This window comes from Triturus cristatus, chromosome 3_1, assembly GCF_964204655.1.
Source record: "Triturus cristatus chromosome 3_1, aTriCri1.1, whole genome shotgun sequence".
Lineage (NCBI taxonomy): Eukaryota > Metazoa > Chordata > Amphibia > Caudata > Salamandridae > Triturus > Triturus cristatus.
In genome coordinates this window covers 888,522,584-888,542,661 of record NC_140583.1, presented here as the reverse complement: position 1 = coordinate 888,542,661, position 20,078 = coordinate 888,522,584, and the positions used below count along the sequence as shown (strand labels likewise).

Sequence of the window (20,078 nt, the reverse complement as noted above, 5' to 3'; positions counted from 1 at the left end):
TCTGACTCTGATGCCCAGAGCCGTCCAAATTTCAGAGATCAAAACAGGTGTCAGCCTGTGTCTGAACCAAACTGAGCACCCGCCTGAATTTGTCAGCCTGGATTCATCATCTGCTAAACGTTTGCTATAAGTAAGCACGATTAAGGAGCGCAGAGGTACCAGATTTTTCCTACAGTGGTGAGCAGAGGCGGCCATTGTTACTGCGGTGCCCTGCAATTGCTTACTGTCTTTTAACTTTCTTATTTTCTTTTCCTTTTTTCAACTATATTGAGTTTAAGGGCATTAAATTCAATTTGACTGAGGAAGGCTTGAATGTGACTGCACAGAAGCTCAGTTCAGGCTATCTGATTCCTCTAGGAGCCTGTAAAAAAAACAAATCTAACCCCCTAAGTAACGAGTCGGCGCATATAAATCGAATGAAGGGTCCGAATCAGATCTTCTCCTTTTTATGCAAAGAGAATATGGTGTAAGATGCTTCTTTATCTAAATAAGAGTCACCTACTGCTCCTTCAGAGATAGGATTAGATCATAGTCTGTTGTTGTTATCCTCTCCATTGCAGGGACAGTAACATCCCTTCCTATTCTTGTGCTGAACACAGAAATAAAGAGGCTGATTAGAAAGCAGTTTATCGCCTTCTACAAGGAAGGAGATAGACTTCTATCTCTTATGAAAAGGAGAAGAAATCACTTTAAGGCAAGTTTAAAAAGCAGAGCTTAAATCATAGGTGGGTAGATCTAAGAGAAGCTCCATATAGAAAAAATATGAGAAGATTCTGGGAGATAGTCACAGATTGCTGTGGAACTAGATAAAGTCCTACCCCTCCCCTATAGGAATGGAAAGTTGGGGCAGTTTTATTTCAGTACCACATGCAGAGAATGTAGGAAGGAGATTTTGTATGGAAGAGCTGACTACCGCCCCTGACTCTGTTACATCTAGTTATGATGTCCCTTCCATGCGGGGGATCGAGTCCTCAAATCTTGCAATAACAACTTCTGCTGCAATGGGCCTGGATGAAGTGCCGATCTCAGTAATAAAAAAGAATCTAAACTTTGGGCTAGGTTTTTATTCCCAGTCTTAGCATTTTGCTAGTCTAATGAGACAGTGCCTCCACCGTGGACCAGAAGCATTATTGTCCCCCTATTCAAAAAGGGTGATCAAAGTTTGCCAGTAAATTACTGTCACATTGCCCTGTTAGACACGGTAGGCAAGGTCTTCAATAGATGTTTACTGGCCCAGGTGAACACATGGGCAGAAGATAAAAAGATTATTCCGTTATAGCAGATTGGCTTTAGGAAAAAACACGGGACGCTGGATAATATTGCAGGTCTGCAACTCATTAATGAAAAATACGTGACCGTCCGAGGTTCCACAGTATATACCACGTTTCTTGACTCCTCCATGGCTTTTACCTGCCTACCCAAACAAAGGCGCAGCCCTACATGAGTATGATTGCCATTTGTCCACCAAAGCGTGTTCCTCCTTTGAAACACAAATTTTGGGACAACTCCCCATGTGGCTTCCTGTAAGGGGGAGGTAACATCTCCCTCTGTAGCAGGCGTCCATTATTTCGAGCCTGGGAGTCATTCACACGACTCCTCAGGAGGGGAGAAGTCTGTCTGGTGGCAAACAACTGTGCAAGTAAGCTTGACAACAGAGTGGCAACCTTCAAAAAGTTGCCTTTTTCATTAAAAGTGACATTAAATTCGAGCTGGGCATCAAGTCAGGTTTAATGCCACTGTAAATTTGATACCTTGAACTACCCATTTTCACATTCTCATTCAGAAGTTAGCCAGACTGATTGGTCAGCTGGTAGGTCTGTGTTAGCTAATGGGGATGCTAATTTTTCCACAGCAGAAACGACAAATTGGAAGTTTTGCTGTTAGGACATATTGAAAGTATATGTCCTACTTAATCATTTACAGCTCTCTGCCTTAGGACTCTACAGGCTTTTCTTAGGTGAGACTTACATATAATGTTAATTGAAGTAGATGCTTTGCCATTGGTTTAAATCTGCTCTTCCAGGCTGCAGTGGCAGGCTGGGTGCCATTTTGCACTTTGAATTTGAATTTGAATTTAAAAACTTTTATTCAGCGCTCTTTTACCAGGCGGTTTCATGGCGCTATGTGTGATGCAGTGGACGGCAGCAGCTGGAAGGGCTAGGCAGTGTAAGCTCGCACAAATAGGAAGGTTTTGAGATCCTTCCGGAACTGTAGATAAGAAGGCGATGTGCGGAGGGCAACAGGAAGGGAATTCCAGAAGACTTGAGCAAGAACAGCGAACTTCGCTCCACCAGACTTCTGTTTTTTAAAACGGAGGATAGCTAAAAGAGCCATATGAGTGGAGCGAAGTTCTCTGCCCGGAAGGTAGGGCTTAATAGCTGAGCATATGAACTCGGGGGCAGTACCCGACCTAGCCTGGAAAGTGAGGCAGCCAAGTTTGAAAAGGGCGCGCTCTCTCACCGGAAGCCAATGTAGTGCTTTGAGCAGTGGAGTGGCCCGATGGTATTTAGGTAGGCCATGAATCAGGCGGGCAGCCTGGTTCTGTACCAACTGTAGGGGGTGGATCGCATAGGCAGGAGCCCCATTATAGATTATGTTGCCATAATCGATGCGCGATAATACCATGGCCAGCACGATAATTTTTAAAGCAGAGGGAGAAAAGAAGCGGGAGACTTTCCTAATTATTCTGAGGGAAAAAAAACAGGAAGAGACCACTGAACCAACCTGAGAATGAACAGAGAGTTGTGAGTTCAGAAAGATCCCAAGAGTTTTAACTTTGGGTACGGGGAGTGGAGGGACACCAAGTGACGGGGTCCAGAAGGAGGGGGACCACGGGCTGCAACCACCTCCGGTCAAGACCAACTCGGTCTTGTCCGGGTTGAGTTTGAGGTGGTTGCAGTTCATCCAATCCTGAATAAACGTCATGACTGTCTGGACATTTTGGGCGGAAGAAGATGAGTGGGAGAGGTTGAAGATTAGCTGGAGGTCATCGGCGTAATTAAACACCGTGACCTCCAGCTGTTGTAACATAAAAATAAGGGGGTAGATGTATAAATTAAATAGGAGAGGGGAGAGTGATGAGCCCTGAGGGACCCCGTACTCCACCTTAGGGAGGCCGCGGTGAAGCCAGCCAGATGGACCGCTTGAGCTCTCCCGGCTAGGAAGGACTCAAGCCATGAGAAGGCCAAGCCCTCTATGCCCGCCGCCCTGACACGGCTGAGGAGGATGGAGTGGTCCACCGTGTCAAAAGCGGCGGACAGGTCCGGGAGGATCAGGGCTTGCGGAAGGTTGATGTCAATACCTTCACGCAGCTCGTCCATTACTGAGATCACCACCTTCTCCGTAGAGTACAGGGGGCGAAAGCCAGCTTGACAAGGGGAGAGGCAATGGTTAGCCTCTACATAGGTACTCAGGGTGGTCGTGACATGGGTTTCAAGAACTTTTGCTAGGTAGGGCAGAAGGGAGATAGGGCGGTAGTTGGAGGGGGAGGATGAGTCGGCGTCAGGTTTTTTTATGATAGGAATGACAACCGCTGATTTGTGTGGACTGGGGACAATGCCATTTCTAAGCGAGTCATTAAGAAGAGTCAGGGGTGGGCTGGGGCAAGCTAGATAGATTTCCCTGAGGATATGGGCTGGGGCAAAATCCAGGGGGGAACCCGATTTAACCCGATGAAGCAGCGGGGGAAGTGTGTCATTGGTTAACAGAGGAATAGTGTTCAATTTAAGGGCCGTAGGGGGTGGGGAGGGATTGACAAATGTGGGGGAGGGCGGGGGGATGTTGAGTTTAATTTTGGCAACTTTGTCAATGAAGAACTCGTTGAGCGAGTTGCAGAGGGACTGGGAAGGGGGGATAGTGGCCGTAGCTCTACTGGATGATGCCAGTTCATGGACAGTAGAGAAGATTTCCTTCGAGCAGGACTCTGCTGCCATTATCCTGCTCGTATAGAACTCTGTTTTGGCCTCAAGAATGCCCTTTTTATAAATTTGTAAAACAGACAAATAAATTGTCTTTTGCGCGGGGCTATAGGTTCTTCTCCAAGCTCGCTCGGCTCTCCTTGCGGCTAATTTCTTTTCTTTTAGATCTGGGGTAAACCACCGTTTGGCTGCATGGGCCCGCTTGACTGTGAGCCGCCTCAGGGGGGCGAATTCATCACTCGCCACGGTCAGCCAGTTGTTAATAGCGGCCAGCTGGGAAGTAGCTGCAAGGCCTGAAAGATCAGGACTAGTTTTGGCCAAGGTCGAGCAGAGAGAAGGCATGTCAGTTTTGCCCCATTTCCTGACCCAGGTGTTCTTGGGGAGCTGGGGTTTTGCCATCGGGGCCAAAGCAAGGGAAAAGGTGATAATGGAATGATCTGACCAGGAGCACGGGGATATTGTAGGGGATGTGGACGGGACATTCAATGCCCAGATTTGATCGAGCGTGTGGCCGTGTATGTGAGTGGAACTGTGGATGAGCAATGAGAAATTCAAACTGATCATGAGGTCGGTGAACTCTTTAGATTGAGGACTCTCAGCAGGGTCATTAGGCCAAAAATTAAGGTCCCCTAGGACTAGTACTGATGAATTGTTGATCACCAGAGTAGCCAAGAGGGCCTGAATGCTTGAGAGAAAAGAGGGAGTTGGTTGGGGAGGGTGGTAAATTAGAACAAAAGTGAGGGGTACCTGATGGAAGGTCGAACGGGCTACAAGGTAGTCTACGTCAGGAATAGAAGGGGAGGGGAGAATCCGAAAACTGAAATCAGTCCGAGCTATTAAGGCCACTCCACCGCCCCGCTTGCCCTCTAAGCGGTCCGCTCGAATGGCGGAATATGAAGGGGGCAATGCGGCTAACACATTGGGCAGGGAGTCAGCCTTGAACCAGGTCTCTGTTAGGAATAAGAGATCTGGTTCATGGGTATCGATGTAGTCGAATAGCTCGTACTGATGGTTGACCGCAGAACTAGTGTTTAGGAGTGTGGCCGAAGTGTTAAATACCGGAACCAGAGGGACAGATGGTGGTGGGGGAGTGAAGAGAGGCGTAGTAGGTAGCGAAGCTAGATGTGATGCGATCCCGGGGGGGGGTAAGGAGGGGGGGTGAACAAACCAAGCTGCATCAAGTGAGTAGTTACTGAGGGGTCGATGGCACCTGGGGCCCAATATGAGCAAAGTTGAGATGGCGAATACATAGTTGGACGGGCAGCATCTCGTGCCCCTAGCCCTGGCCAGCCGCGGACGGGCGCAGACGGGCGCAGACGGGCTTAACTCAGGCGCAACTCCGGCGCGCCTTCGTCGCGCCCGCTGCGCCCGTCCGCTGCGCTGACACATACTGCCCGTTTAAATAGGGGCGGAGTGGTGGGGGAGTGGCAGGGCTGGGATAGGAAGTCAGCCCAACCGAAGATGGCGCCCGCTGCCGCTGGGAGCCCGCAAACACGACCAGCCCCAGCCGGCAGCCCACCCCTGGAAACAGAAATCAAGTCAGAACCTGCACAAACTTTAAAAAGGTTAGTGACAGTTTAAAAATACAGTACGCAACGTAGTAGCGCCTCCGCTCGTATTCAGCGGGGCGAGATGCAGGGAAGTGGTGGCAAAGCTCTCCTAGCGTTCACCGGTCAGCCTACTTTGCCACTCAAAGGGTGGCACAATCTGTGCTGCAATCCTGGGAGGACACTACAACTTACCTGCCCTATGTACTGCCCTGTGTATCCTTTGTACCATATACTAGGGGCTTATAAGTAAGTCAGCTTATGGCAATTGAGGATAGACAATTCAAAATACACTTTGTAATAGGTTAGTACTCTGGCACTAAGGTCTGGTTAGCAGGCTTCAGTGTGCTCCCAGCATTGAAAAGCCAGAAGCATAATTTCAAAACTTTTGGCGTGATCATTCAGAAAGAGCCATTTCCTTACACCAAGACCACAGACTCAACACTTCCAGGTATACGAGGTGAGACCCTACTGACCCTTGCTTGTTCACATACCACATCAAAGTTGAGTTGTCCATCAAGAACTGGACGCACCCACCTATGATGGAGGGAAGGAAGGCCTTGAGCCCCAGCCAAATTGCCTGCAATTCTAGCAGGTTGACATGGAGTACCTGCTCCTCTGGGGACCAGAGGACCCTAATCTCCAGATCCTCCAGATGAGCTCCCCACCATAGGGTGGAGGCACCTGTCACTACCATAGTTACAGCCAGAGGGGAAGTGAAGTTCATGCTGTGAGACAGGTTTGCCTCATTCCACAACCAAGCCACTTCCACCACAGTGCTGGGGGAGGTCAGGATAGGGTTTGACACGTCTCCGCCGTACTGGAACCACTGCTTGCAGAGGCACCACTGCAGGGCCCACATGTGCCAGTGTGTGTGTAACTAGGAGAATGCCATAAGCCAGCAGACCTTGGAATCGCTGAACTCTCAGGACTGGGATCTTGCTCCTTGATGGAAAGATGGAAGCATCTCCTGGATGTCTTTTATTCTCAGTATTGGAGGAAAGGCATAGAGAAGGGTGGTCTCCAGTACCAACCCTAAGAACTGAAGTCATTGGGAGGTCATCAGGTAAGATTTTGATTGTTGATTGAAAAGCCCATGTCGAACAACAGAGATGCAGTCGCCTGCAGATGGTGCAACACCAACTTCGGCAAACTGGCTTTGAGTAGCCAGTTATCCAAGTACAGGAAAATGGGTATTCCTAACCATCTGAGAGGGTAGCAACTGCCGCCATCACCCTTGCGAAGACTCAAGGCACCTATGTCAAACCAAAGGGTAGTACTGCAAATTGCTAGTGCATAGAATCCACCACAAGTCCCAAGTACTTCAAACTGGACGTAGGATTGGGATGTGGAAGAGCTAATTCTGCAATTCGAGTGACACCATCCACTCTCCAAGATCCAACACCAGTAGAAATTGAGCTAGGGTCAGCACTTTGAACTTTCTTCTTTAAGGAAGAAGTTCAGGCTCCTGAGATCCAGAAAGTCGCGCAAACCACCATCCTTCTTGAGCACCAGGAAATAATGTGTGTAACAACCCTGCCAATTTTCCTTCTCTGTCACTAACTCCACCACTCCTTTGAGGAGGGGAGCTGCCACCTCCTGCTGAAAAATGGCCAGGGAGAAGGTGGAAATTGGGGCGGAACCTGAAGGAAGGGAAGGGTGTGGTCCTTTTCCACTTGTCCGAAGTAATAGCCTTCTATGCTGGACTCATCTAACTGTAAAAGCACATGACAATGTGAGAGGAAAGGGCACAAACACTGCACACCATTCAATACTTTAACATGCACATACCTTTCATTGTTTTCATGTATACATTTGATACATGAACACCCCAAAAACACCTGAGTGCTCATAGCTTTATTCTTGCCATGTACACTTCATACATATAGTTACTCCTTTCATGTACACCCTTTATGCTCACATTCCCTCCATGTGCACACTCCTTTAATTTCTTTCAGACACACATACACACACAACAGCCTTGTAGGCAAACTGATTTTACTCACATTATTTTCAAGTAGACTTGTTCATATGCATGCCCTCTCTGTTCTTGCACAGTCTCACTTTCTTTCCCCCATGGTCCAGATGGTCACAATGCCTGTGCCATTGTCCCTCTGGTAGTTACTGTCCATTTTTTCAATGCTCAAGGATTGTGATGTTTTTAGACAGATTCTTAGAATGAAACTAATAGGACTGGCATAAAACTGTGTCTCTTTATTGTATGGTATGTGTGTGTGTGAGGCACTGTGGATGCACGAGTAAATGAACACAAGAATGAGTCAGTGCATGAATAGTATGAGTGCAAGAATGAGTAATTGACTGCAAGCATGATGAATAACTGAATGCATGGATGATGAGTGACTAAGTGCATACATGGATGGATAATTGAATGCAATAAACATTCATTTTCAGTTGTAAGCCAGACCAATTGGCTTTGAAAATGCTGTTTTTGTCTTTTATTGGGAGAAAATGAATTGTGTATTCAGCAATGATACTTAATTTGTTTGTAAACCCAATTTTAGGTCTCGCCTAATATAATGCATACAGTTTCTTTTTCGTGGGACATTTTGCTAGTTTATTTCTAATCTGTTAGTGCTTGTGGGCCACACTAATTGCCCATGTGCTTCCCCTTTCCCTCATGTGTGCTTTTCTCCCCACTTCCGCTTTGCATTCTCTCTCATATGTTTGCTCATTCATTTACTCCCCATATGCTCTTCTCCCTGTCTTTCTTCCTGAGCCCTTCAGGTTGGCTCTCCCATCTGCAACCCTGTGTTCCTTTGCACCCTTCCTTCTGTTGCTTTCCCCAGCGGTGTTGCTTCCACCCACTCGTGCTGCCCCCCTCATTGCATCCCACTCTTTTGAAGTACCACCTGTGTTACTTTGCGCACCTCCTTCTGTTGCTTGTGCTCATTCTGTTTTGCTTCTCCACTCATTGCTTCACCCTCCTCCATGTTGCTTCCCTCAACTGCGGTATGTGGTGCTGTAGATTCAGCTGCTTAGCATAAGTGAGGATGGAGTGTAAAGGATGACGTATGCTAGTGAGATGACCATGCGGAAGTGATGTAGTGTTTTAATGTTCAATGTAGATAAGTGCAACCAACACAGGTGTCCAGGGAGGCGTGTGGCTGCATGTGACTCTACAGCACTACATGCCACAAACAGATGCTAACTGGGTAAGTAACATTTTCCGTTTGATGGCATGTGTGGCTGTTGATACACATGCTTGGCATAGACTGTAAAGCATTTGACCTCTGTAAGCAGAGTCTAGCCTGTGTGGATTGCATTTACTTGATATAATGTGCTCAAAACCGCTTGACCAACATTGGCTTGTTGCCGTGCTATAACATCTACACAGTAATGTTTGGTAAATGTGTGTGGTGTCATCCATGAAGCTGCTTTACATATGTCAGCTATGGGTATATTTCCCAAGAAGGCCATGGCAATTTACTTTTTATGTGTAGCGTGAGCTGTGGGAGGGATAGGGAGTGGCCTTTTAGCTTTTAGAGGCCCTCTAGAAATATATAGGAATTCTGAATATTGAGGTCTGTTTTCTGTTTTGGACCTATGCTGCTACTGCAGCTAGTTGTAGACTTATGGAGGTGAAAGCTAACCCCCGACATTTGTAAACACTGAAGGTAACAAACAGTGTATCTTGCCTTTGATGTTAATGGGTTAACATGTATTGAATGGCAATAGTGTCCAAAGCGTTTCCACATTGCCGCAAAGCAGGCTCTAGTGATGGGTCTTCTCGTCTCTCTAAGAATGTCCATGTACTGCTGAGGTAACTTTAAATATCCAAATTCTAAGCCCTCAGTAGCCAGATTGTAAGATTGAGAGAACTGGGGTTTGGATTCCTTACTGTCCCTGGTTTTGGGTTAGAAGTTCCTGACAGTTGGGAAGTACCTGGTGTGGAACTACTGACAGTTCCAGTAGTGTGGTGAACCATGGTTGTCTGGCCCATGTGGGAGCCACTAGGATGAGGGTCAGAGACGTCTGCCGCATTTTCCAAATCACAAAAGTAAGCAGCAGCAGAGGTGGAAAAAGCATAAGCCAATGTCCCTGACAAATTCATCCATAGTTCACTGTCCTTGGGCTGTGGGTATTAGAACCTGGAGTCGAAGTCTGGCATTTGGGGTTTTCTGACATGATGAATAGGTGTATGTCTGGGTGACCTGATTGTTGGAAGAATGGATAGAGGACTTGTAAGTTGAGCTACCGCTCGTGGACTTGTTGTCTCCTGCTGAAGAGATCTGCAAAGTCATTGTCCAATCTCAGTATGTACTTCGCTAATTGGTGAATGTTGTGTTGGAGAACATACCTCCAGATGGTCTGTGCTAAGTGAGATAGCTGAGTTGACCTTGTGCCCGCTTGTTTTTGCAGATAATGCATGGTAGTCATGTTGTCTGGTTTGATGAGAAGACACTTTCCCTGTGAGGTGTGGAAGGAATGTTTTCAGAACTAAATGAACAGCTAGCAGCTCTAGGTGACTGATACAGAGATGAGTCTGACTGGGTGTCCAGTGGCCCTGAACATTCAGCTCCTGTGAGTGTGCTCCCCAACCTGTGAGTGATGCATCAGTTGCTATGTCCTCTGCGGAACTGGGTCTAGGAAAGGTTGTCCTTTTAGAAGATTGTAGGAATTTCACCACTGCACAGCATGGCAAGATTGACGGCTGATCAACACTAATCTTCCTGCTGACTCTCCTCTTGAGACCGCTAATGCACTAAGCATTCTAGATAAGGGGGAATTTTGAGTCTGGCATGAGGTACTATGGCTATGCAGGATGCTCTGCTGAGTTTGGGTATGCTACCCCCATGTGTGAATTAAGGATGGCTCCCAGGTAAGGCAGTATTTGAAGGGGTTGTAGGCAAGATTTGACTGCATTGATTGTAAAACCTAGTTGGTGAAGTAGGTTTATGGTAGTTTGAGTGTGTTGAAAACATCTGGGATGTGTTGTGCTTTTGTTAAGCCAGTCATTCAGGTAAGTACAAATGTGTATGTTTTGCCTTCATAAGTGAGCTGCTACCAGTGATAGGCATTTGGTAAACAACCTTGGTGCTGTGGTGACCCTGAATGGAAGCACGTTGAACTGAAAGTGTTGTTCATTGAACAAAAACCTGAAGTATTGACGGTGTGCCAGGTGAATTAGAATGTGAAAGTATGTGTCCTTCAAGTCCAAGGCAGCCATGAAGTAGCCTTGCTGTAGTAGCAGGATAACATCTAGAGGAGTGACCATGTGGAAATGCTCTGAGAGAATGTACCTATTTCGGGGTCTGAGATCCAGAATTGGTTTTAGAGACCTGTCCTTTTTGGGTATTAGGAAGTAAATTGAGCAGAACTCCTTGCCTTGTAGGTGTAATGTCACAAGTTCTATCACTCCCTTTTGTAGAAGGGCATGTGTTTCCTGTTTGAGTAGCTGCTGATGGTCTGTTGACGGTCTGTGGTGAAATGTTTGGAGATGTGGAGGTGAGCTCCAGGCAATAACTATGATGGATAAAATCTAATACCCACTGTTGGTTGGTCATGCGGGAAAGCACTGTTGGAGTCTTCCCACGACAGGTGCTCTGTGATAGGGGGAATGGTAGGGAAATCAAGGTTTTGTCTCATTGTATTTTAAAAAAAATTTAAGAAGAGCGTCTACTTGAGGGCCAAAGAGGTGTTCCCCATCAAAAGGAAGTGCAAGAATATTTTGTTGCACTTCAGGTTTGTAGCATGAAACTTTAAGCCAGGCATGCCGGCGGATGAGGACACTGGTGTAAATGTCTTGTGCATCTGTTTCAACTGCATTTAGAGCACAGTGAGTAGAAGTATTGGCAAACAATTTGCTCTCAGAGGCAATCTCAAAAGCCCATTTTGTATACATCTCTGGGAGAAGCTGGAGGAGCCCCTCCATTCCATCCTATTGTGCCCTCTCATAACGTGAAAAGAGACCAAAGGAGTTAGCACTTCTTCAGTGGTTAGCCGATTGGGCTGCCACTCACTTCGCCGCATCATCTATTTTTCAAGCTCCCTTGTCTGGTGGGGGTGTCTCGCCAGAAGTTTGTGAGTTTGTCTTCTTCCTTGCTGTTGCTACCATTTAAGAGTCAGTATGTATGTGAGTCTTTGTCGTACAAGTCCCACAAGTCATCTTACGGTGGAATGGAGAATTGTTCTCCATCGTCCCCACAGTCCCCATCATCCCCAAGAGAATGAATGGATTCTTGTGGCAAACAGTGTTTGTCTGCAGGAGGTGAAAGTAGTGGAGAGTGTGCCCTTGGTGCCACAGTGGGTCGACTGATGGGCGGTGGACTGGTGGACTCGTCTGCTCTATTTGGTGTGTGCAAGTGCAAAATGATGCGACCAGCTGCATATGACTTTGTTTTCCCTGTTTTTGAAAGCCATGCTGCACAACATTGGGAATGATGTACAGCATGGCTAGAACTATCGGCAAAGCCCAAAGGCAAGACCTAATGGACCCAATGGATTTTCTAATGCTTGTTATTTTCTAGAGATAGTGTGAAAACACAAGAGGGTGGCAGAATCTCAGTCACAGGAAGAAGGAATAGCTCTAGGCAGAGATAGGAGTGAAGTGAAGATGGATGAGGGCGATGCAGTGGTGAAATTAATTATTTGTGTGTGTGTGTATGTGTGCGCATGTTTGTGTCGCTCCATTTATGACATCAAGTAACTTTCTGCGGTATTTCCAGATTGTACAGGCTACTTTCAAAGACATTTAGCTTGCGATACATCTGCCATGTTCTGCTCACTTTCTGTGCACCCAGCATTGGCATAACCAATAGGTCTGGCTCTAATGTGATTATAGAAGCAAATAGCATTTGAACATGCCTGTGTATGCATGCTTTAGGGAATTAAAGCAGACCGTCTGACTTTTTTAATACTTGTTTTATAAAATACGTGCATGCATGGGAACATCTTGGTTTTATCTGACAATTAACCCTTAATGCAATTTAAACATAAAGGCTAGCATGACAGAAATACATTTTTCAGGAGTTTCCTGAAACAGAGGTTGTTGTTCAGCGGGTAAAGATGGAGGGGAGAAGTTCTAAGAAGATGTGTGAACTTCCAGACCAATACACATTGGGAAAACTTTTAGACACTTTGTACTAGTGCAAAAAACTGAAGTCCATGTGTACAATGGTGTTGCTTTTATAGTATGAAATAGAGCCAACGGAATTCCCAAAAGAGCAAAATATGGTGAACACTTACTTAATACTACTATTGGTTTGAACATAATATGAATTGGAAAAATCTGTGCCTTACTATTCACATGTAAATTGATATATGAGTGATAAGCAAAATAGCTATCTTGTGGAGTTTTTTTATTATTTATTAATGAAAAAGAAAAATATTGAAAATTCAGTTTGTTTTGTATTTTCTGGAACAAAAAAGATAATTCCTAGATTGGAATTTTATTGTTAAAATGTCTACAATGAACTAAAATCTATTTGTGAAAAATACATGTATTTTGTAGATTTAGCCTTGCGCTACAATCCTTGTGGGATAAGTGCTTGAGCAAAATCTGCTGGTTTTGTTATTAAGTAAGCATGCGATGACAAAGGTTTAAATTAGTTTCCCCTATGTTTTACATCAGTGCAACCTTTCTAAGAAATAGGTCCTCATTCTTGAATGGCCATAGTGCTTAATTTGAGCTGATGGTTGCAGGTGGGGGTCCATGGACACTCATTCATGGGAATCAGGACTTCTTTTTCATCACCAGATTTTGACCATGAATAAGAAAGAGAAGGGTAGACAAGGGGGAAAGAAGAAAGAAAATGGGAAAACAGTGACAAAGGAAGAAAAGAGGGATGAAAAAGAACCGTAAGGATTGAGATAAAGGGACAGGGAACGTTTGGTAGAATCAAGACTAGACAGCCTTGCCATCGAACATACCCGACATTCAGTAGCACCTACTTTTTGTTGTCTGAGCAGAACATTGGGCCCCTGAATCTATTCTTTTACATATTAAGCACTGACTGTCCGTATATGTTACTGTGAATTATGTTTGTAAATGGACACAACATCAAAGATTCCAGGATTACCCTTAAGCATTTGACATTGTATTAGGATGTCTCGATTTACAAATAGGAATATAAAAAAATCAAATAAAAACTTGAAGAAGGGAGCATTCAAAAATAGGGCAAATATTTTCACAGGATATCAAACTGATCATATTGGCACTACAACAGGTCATTCCATCGACTAGGCCACATTATATCTTAACTTCACATGCACATGCTCATTGTCCGCGTCCAGTGGTAAATCCATTTGTAAATGACCACAGGTTTCAAGTTTGCACTGTGACTGGTTCTAGGGTTTTTTCCTGCGCAAGTTCCTCCAAGTGTTACTGTGAGGTTTGTGAACATGAAAGTCAGTGAAGAGAGCCAGTTACCAGTTGAAATGACGGAAATAGCACATATTGTCCCCCATTCTGACAGGAAAAACCTTTGAATCAGTCAATAATACTGCCAAGTGTAATACCACAATCGTGTGTTGTCAGTATTTGTTTCACCGGCAGATTTCCTGCTAATTCTCCTACAGGACTCAGAATGAGCCAAATAAATCAATAAACCTGCTTGACTCAGTCATTATTAAAACCTTAAAATGTTAAATAGTGTTCTCCTGTTTAAAAAATGCTACACCACAATGTGTACGCTCATCAATTTTGCAGATATACCTCACGCTACGAAGCTGCTTCCCTGTACCCTAATATTTTCTAGATAGGTTTTGCTGTATAGAATTTGGATGCCTTTTTACTGCTCTTGCTTTACAGACAACAGCGGTCAGTAATAACCTCATTGACTTATGTTAGTACATGCAATACATCTTTTGCTTTATACACCCCAATGCCAGCCTAAAAGTGGCCTATGTACAACATTTCTGATGGAAATTATCATTGATGCTTATTTTAAATAACAATAAATACATAGATAATAAAAATAGAACATTTAATTTCCTAATAAGAATTCTTACTTGGGTTACTGATGTATTCCTTCCAGTCAAATGTTCTCACTGTTATGTTATAAGCGGTTCCATTTGCCTCCATTGTACTATTAAAGTAGGAAGTCACGTTTGTTTCATAAGCGTCATCGTCTGGCGGCCACTGCAGACATTTATTTCTCAAGTTGCCCATAAACAGCTGCAGTCCTATTAGGGCAAATACACTGAGACAAAACACAGTCAGAATCATGACATCGGAGAGCTTCTTCACCGACTGAATCAAGGCTCCCACGATAGTCTTCAAGCCTGTAAATTGAGTATATTTTAAAAGCAGTTTTGTTTACTTGTTTACGATAGAACAATGCTTCAGCAAACATTTTTACTGCAAAGTTGACATATCATGCAAGATTGTAAAAGGTGGCATTTTGAAAGTGATGTGAATGGGCAGCCAGTTAGCTTATGGCAATGAATGAAAGGAAGAGCTGAAATAGTGGTTTACAGTGTTTGCAATTGAGAATGGAAGCTGCATATTACAAAATAATTGCTTTTGTTAAAAAAGCCATTTTGTAATGCATAACTTTTATAATTCATGTATGAAAAAGTAAAAAGTCAACTGTTTTACTTTTTGCTCTTCTCCAAACTTTATCTTTTACAGAAACAAGAACCAGGTTATTGCATGGTATTATGTCAGAGTGGTTCAAAACAAACAGCAACTCAATTCACTCAAAAAAGGCTTGCTTTTAACCACTAGTTGACTTGAATGCTCAAAGACACACTCCCACCAAAACTCAATAGTTCATTCACTGTGAGACAATGACTTACACACTCACTAAGCCACCTACTTTCACAAACATCACTTATTTATTAAACATGTTTATTTACTTTAAAACTAATCACAGCAATAGCTAATCATTTTTCATCTCATATGCTTATTTTTTTCACATTCATTACACTCAATAAGAGATACGGAAATGTAGAATTTGAAAATATGTAAAGGGCAACATAATGGAATTACAAACAATCTTAGCTTTACAGCTAAACGCATAGTTTGGAGAAGAAAAACACGTCAACGTATTTATTTATCCATGCAACACACATGCTTTTACCAACTGTTATATTTGCAAATTTAAATTTTCATTTGTGTTCAAAAGTAACCTATAATTTTATCTAAATGTCGTCTACTACATTAAACCAATTTATAGAGAATGTTAATAAAATGTAGCCCAACTAGAAAATGGAAATATCATATTTCATTAAATTTGAAAATATATTTGGTATCTATATAATGCAAACGTCACAGGCTGGATTTTGCAATGTCTCATGCAAGAATTTTTTTAAAATTCCAAGGCTGATGAAAAAAAAGCAAATTTGAAAAAGCACGGAATCATACTGCAATTGAACTCTGGTTTCTCTTGATTCCTGCTTTTTTGCAATATGGGTGGGAAGCAGTATGTCTAATGCTGGAAAGAAGCAATCTTGACTTCCATGGAACTAATGTCAGCCTGAGTGTTGAACCTAGCTCTCACCTGGAATGACTGATATTGTTTTCAAAGCTCGGAGAACCCTGAATGTTCTCAACGCTGAGACATTGCCCAAGTCCACAAACTCTGTCACATATCTGTAATAGGGGAGTTCACACACAAACACAATGACAGGACACAAAAAAACAGTTGGATGTACACAAGGACCTAACACCTTACACCAATAACTATATCTTACCTGGAATTACAGAAATAGTTTTCAAAGCTCTCAATACTCTGAAAGTTCGAAGAGCTGAAACATTGCCTAGGTTTACAAATTCTGTTACATACCTGTAGAATTAAATCACAATTATTCAGAATTCTAGAAAGTTTTATTTATCTATGGTAGTTAATAAAGGCCTCTTCTGTGATCAGCACGATTCAATTAAATAACATATTTATAGTGGTTAGAGATATGCGAAAAGTTCTGTATGGTAAGAAAAGTTAATGGATAAGTGCCATAAGTTGTTAGTTTTATATTAACTTCTAAGATCAAGGAAACACTTTCTCTAAAGTGTAAGCCTATTCCAGGACAGATGATCGTATTACAACCTTTCTAACTTTTTCTAGTGCCATGAAAAATGAGAGCCTACTTTTCATTAAAACAAAGCCCAGAGCAGTGACTTAGTTATCAGCATGCTTGATTTCTAATTCTGTCTACGACAGGTGATCTACAATGCCCCTTCCAACCCCTGGATAAAATCCTTCATTTTTCATTTGCCCATGATCCATCATACTTCAACTGTCAAACATCAGACTTGCTGGCCCCACTGTGGAAATACTCAACCTTTACAAATAAATCTATCCATGAACTAACACTTCTACCCACCACAAACCATCTGCCTCCTTACCGCCCTTTTCCTCTCAAGCACAACAGTGTTTCCCAAGTATGCATATGCTTTGTTCCTGACCTGAACATTCCAACTTCTTGTACCTCTTAACTGAAAACCTCTTCACCTGTCAAAGTGTAAGCTACCACCATTGTCAAATCCGCTTTCTATAATAACTTCTTTTAGGCAGAAAGGTCTGCCGTCAATAAGGGTAATCAAACTGTGCACCAAGCAACTCTTGCCAATCGGTGCTTAATGTATGTTACTGTTTTGTATGCTACATGTATGCTACATCATGCTACAGCAACACTGTCTAATTGCTGAATTCATGCTACTGAATCCTTCTTTGAAGCATTCTCGTTGTTTCTGTGAGAAATATTTAAATAAAGGAATACATATAATATTCTTTTCTTAATTTCTGACTCTGAGCCAAAAGACAACTGAAATAGAAAAAGAAAGCTGAAAACAAATAAAGCCTCACTCTTAAGCAGTTACACTTGCACTTTCTCTTGTGAACTCAACTTGATTCATTGTAAATCAAATGTCTAAACTACTGTGGCAGGAAATAAACACAAACTGGAAAGCCCAGGCGTGGAAATATCTACATGCTTCATTAGATGAATACTCAGCGAACTCGATCTGGGAAATGACAATACCCATAAATTTATTTTAAAAAGCCATCGATAATACAACAAAACACTTATCACTTCTTTTGGACAAAGATTCTTTTGCAAAAAGAAAACATGCATGGCCTCTAATGAATGTTTATACCAAGGTGAAAATTCAACCATATCTTAAAATCCCATGGTCCTTGAAGCACAAACAAATATTTATAAAAGCCCATTTTGGAGTATTTCCAGGTTCATGTCACCTAATGCCATGGCTGAGAACAGAGGAACTGATGGCCTGCCGCTTATGTAAACTCGGAGAAGAGAACATTATGCACCTCCTTTGTGTATGTCCGAAATTGAAATTTGAAAGAATATCTATCCTTAGGAGACATTTTAATGCTCAAGGAATACGGAGTTGCAAACAAGCATTGAAAAGATGTCTTCATACTGATGATATATTAACCTCAGCTTTTGTAAAGTTTTGAATGCGATTGAGAGCAAAGTTAGACTACCAAAAACAAATAGAATGTAATGTAGGATGAATATAACATGTAAATAGTATCATGAACTCTAAGTCCAACATATTTTATAATATGAAAGAGTATTACGTTCGATCATGTTTTAATTACCTTTTTTCTCACCTTTTTATAACTGGATTTTATAATAGGAACTATTGTTTATACATTGTAAGATTTTAATTAATCATACAATAAAGTACAAATGAAATGAAATGAGTCGCTGTTCCTGCTTTTGGGTTCCAATTGCATTAACTTTATTTATACTGTTTTAATTCCATATGCATAGCTAAGATATCCTTTCAACTCTGCCATTTCGGTAGGAGTTGGGGAGACTTTTGAATAGCAGCTTTGGGGACTTTATAACTCTCCTCACTCCACTTGTATCAAGCAATCTTGGTATTTTATGAGTTTTCTCAACTTGTTAGTTTACGACTTTGCCTAATTCAGCTTTGACTGCCATTTTGGATGTTCTAACGATTGTGCCATTTACACCACCATTTTGTCTGTGTAGCAGACTAGTCTTTACTTTTCCTTGTAACTTGCAGGCATGGTCTGAGCTACTCAAAACCAGCTGCAGGGTAGCCTTGCATTGCCTAAGCATGCCCATCTGGATATAATGTTGTTGATTCTGCCCTAGTGGCCGAAAACTATGCATATCTATGTGTTAAAACTCCAGCACAAGCTTGCCAGAGGCAGGCCTTCATAGAACAGGGGTGCTCATAGCAAAGTCAGGCTGCGTGTTGCGAGACACAGATTTCAGCACGTAGGCTGGTCGCTGTCGTTGCCCAGACTGCTCAGGCATTTCAGATGCAATCTTCACTTTTAGTCTAAACTGCCAAATATACACATTTGACACTCAAATCCTAATCAACCATCATTAAGACACTGGAATGCATCGTCCATTGGCACATGGTAGACGGTCACAAAAAAGGGCTGGACAAAAATGTCTTCTGTATCAAAACCAATGAAGCATAAAACCTTACTTTTAGAACAACACCTTCAACAGTGATCACTTTCAAATGGCCAGCAGACCTTGAGTCACTTTCTGCACCAGTCCAAATAGCTTTACATTTTTTAAGCCGCTTCAGTTCTAGCCTCTCTTTCGCACCGCCTGCTCCAGCAATTACTAAAAATGCCAACTACCGCCTTTACTGCATATTTAAAGTCTCCTTCTCATTCAGCACTCTGCATCAGATCCACCTTGTTCAGCCAATTGTAATATCTACTGTTCCACTATCCTTCTCAATGGACCATTCAAGACAGCCTCTCAACACCAAAAAGTTCAAAAGAGAACTATCAGGCTTACCTTCCATTTGAAAAAAACCCCAACACATTTCAAACTACTAATCTAAATTAAATTAGGTTCCTATAAAACAACAAACCATACAATGCAATCTCTGTAGCAAATGAATATCTACAAATCAAAAAGGCCCCAAGTGCCTCACACTTATTCATAGCATCCAAACTCAAACCAAACCACTGTTCCTAGAAAGATACTACACTCTTCACCTTCCAACTGCAAAGAAAGACCTTTGGTGGAAAACACTTCACTACTGCAAGGACAGTTCTAATGACCTTGACTGAATGTACTTCTTTGATATTCCCAGAACAGATGCAATAGAACACTTCCAAAGCAACATCAGGACAGATTTTCTGGAGTACTATTGCATCCGGCATGTGAAATTTTGCGGACTGCTTATTTTCCACACAGTTAATTGTAAACAGTGTACGATTCCCGGCAGTGGAAAAGCCAGCTGTATGTGCAAATGCACACTTATTTTGTTTACTTTTTTTTAACTTCATGGGGAAAACATTTTTTCTTTTGGAGAACATCTCAACCAAATATGAACCATTCCCCATCCCATCCTGAAGGGGAGTTAACCTAGCCCTGGGCTTTGTGTAGTCCTGACAGGCATAAATAAAGGCATTTTCGGCTGTGAACATCATTTTACAGCCACAAAAAGCTTTTGTGAACTGGGTCTCTTATGTATAATTTATCAATTACTTGTAGAAAACTGATTCTGCAGAGGAAGATATTTAGCTGCAACAGAAAATCCACATTTCGCAGCTCAGGAGGTAAAAATAAATAACCTGCTTTCTCAAATACAAACAATGGACCTATGACAGAGCGTATAGCTTTTTCTGTACTTGTTATCAGTTGTCCATCCCCTTGTTAGCATCCACTGAACACCTAGAGC

The 20,078-nt window shown here is 42.8% G+C and overlaps 1 protein-coding gene across 3 annotated transcripts in view; it reads right to left on the bottom strand.

Moving 5' to 3' along the window:
* The window catches only part of LOC146861238 (sodium channel protein type 2 subunit alpha-like), a 544,972-nt gene that overhangs the window by 274,443 nt on the left and 250,451 nt on the right, over positions 1 to 20,078 (bottom strand). For all 3 annotated transcript variants that reach the window (XM_085645392.1, XM_085645389.1, XM_085645390.1), the window contains 2 exons: positions 16,121 to 16,212; positions 14,435 to 14,707 (listed from right to left, as the gene is read on the bottom strand). In XM_085645392.1, the coding sequence (XP_085501518.1) occupies positions 14,435 to 14,707; positions 16,121 to 16,212 (365 nt within the window). The remainder of the gene's footprint in view (positions 1 to 14,434; positions 14,708 to 16,120; positions 16,213 to 20,078) is intronic.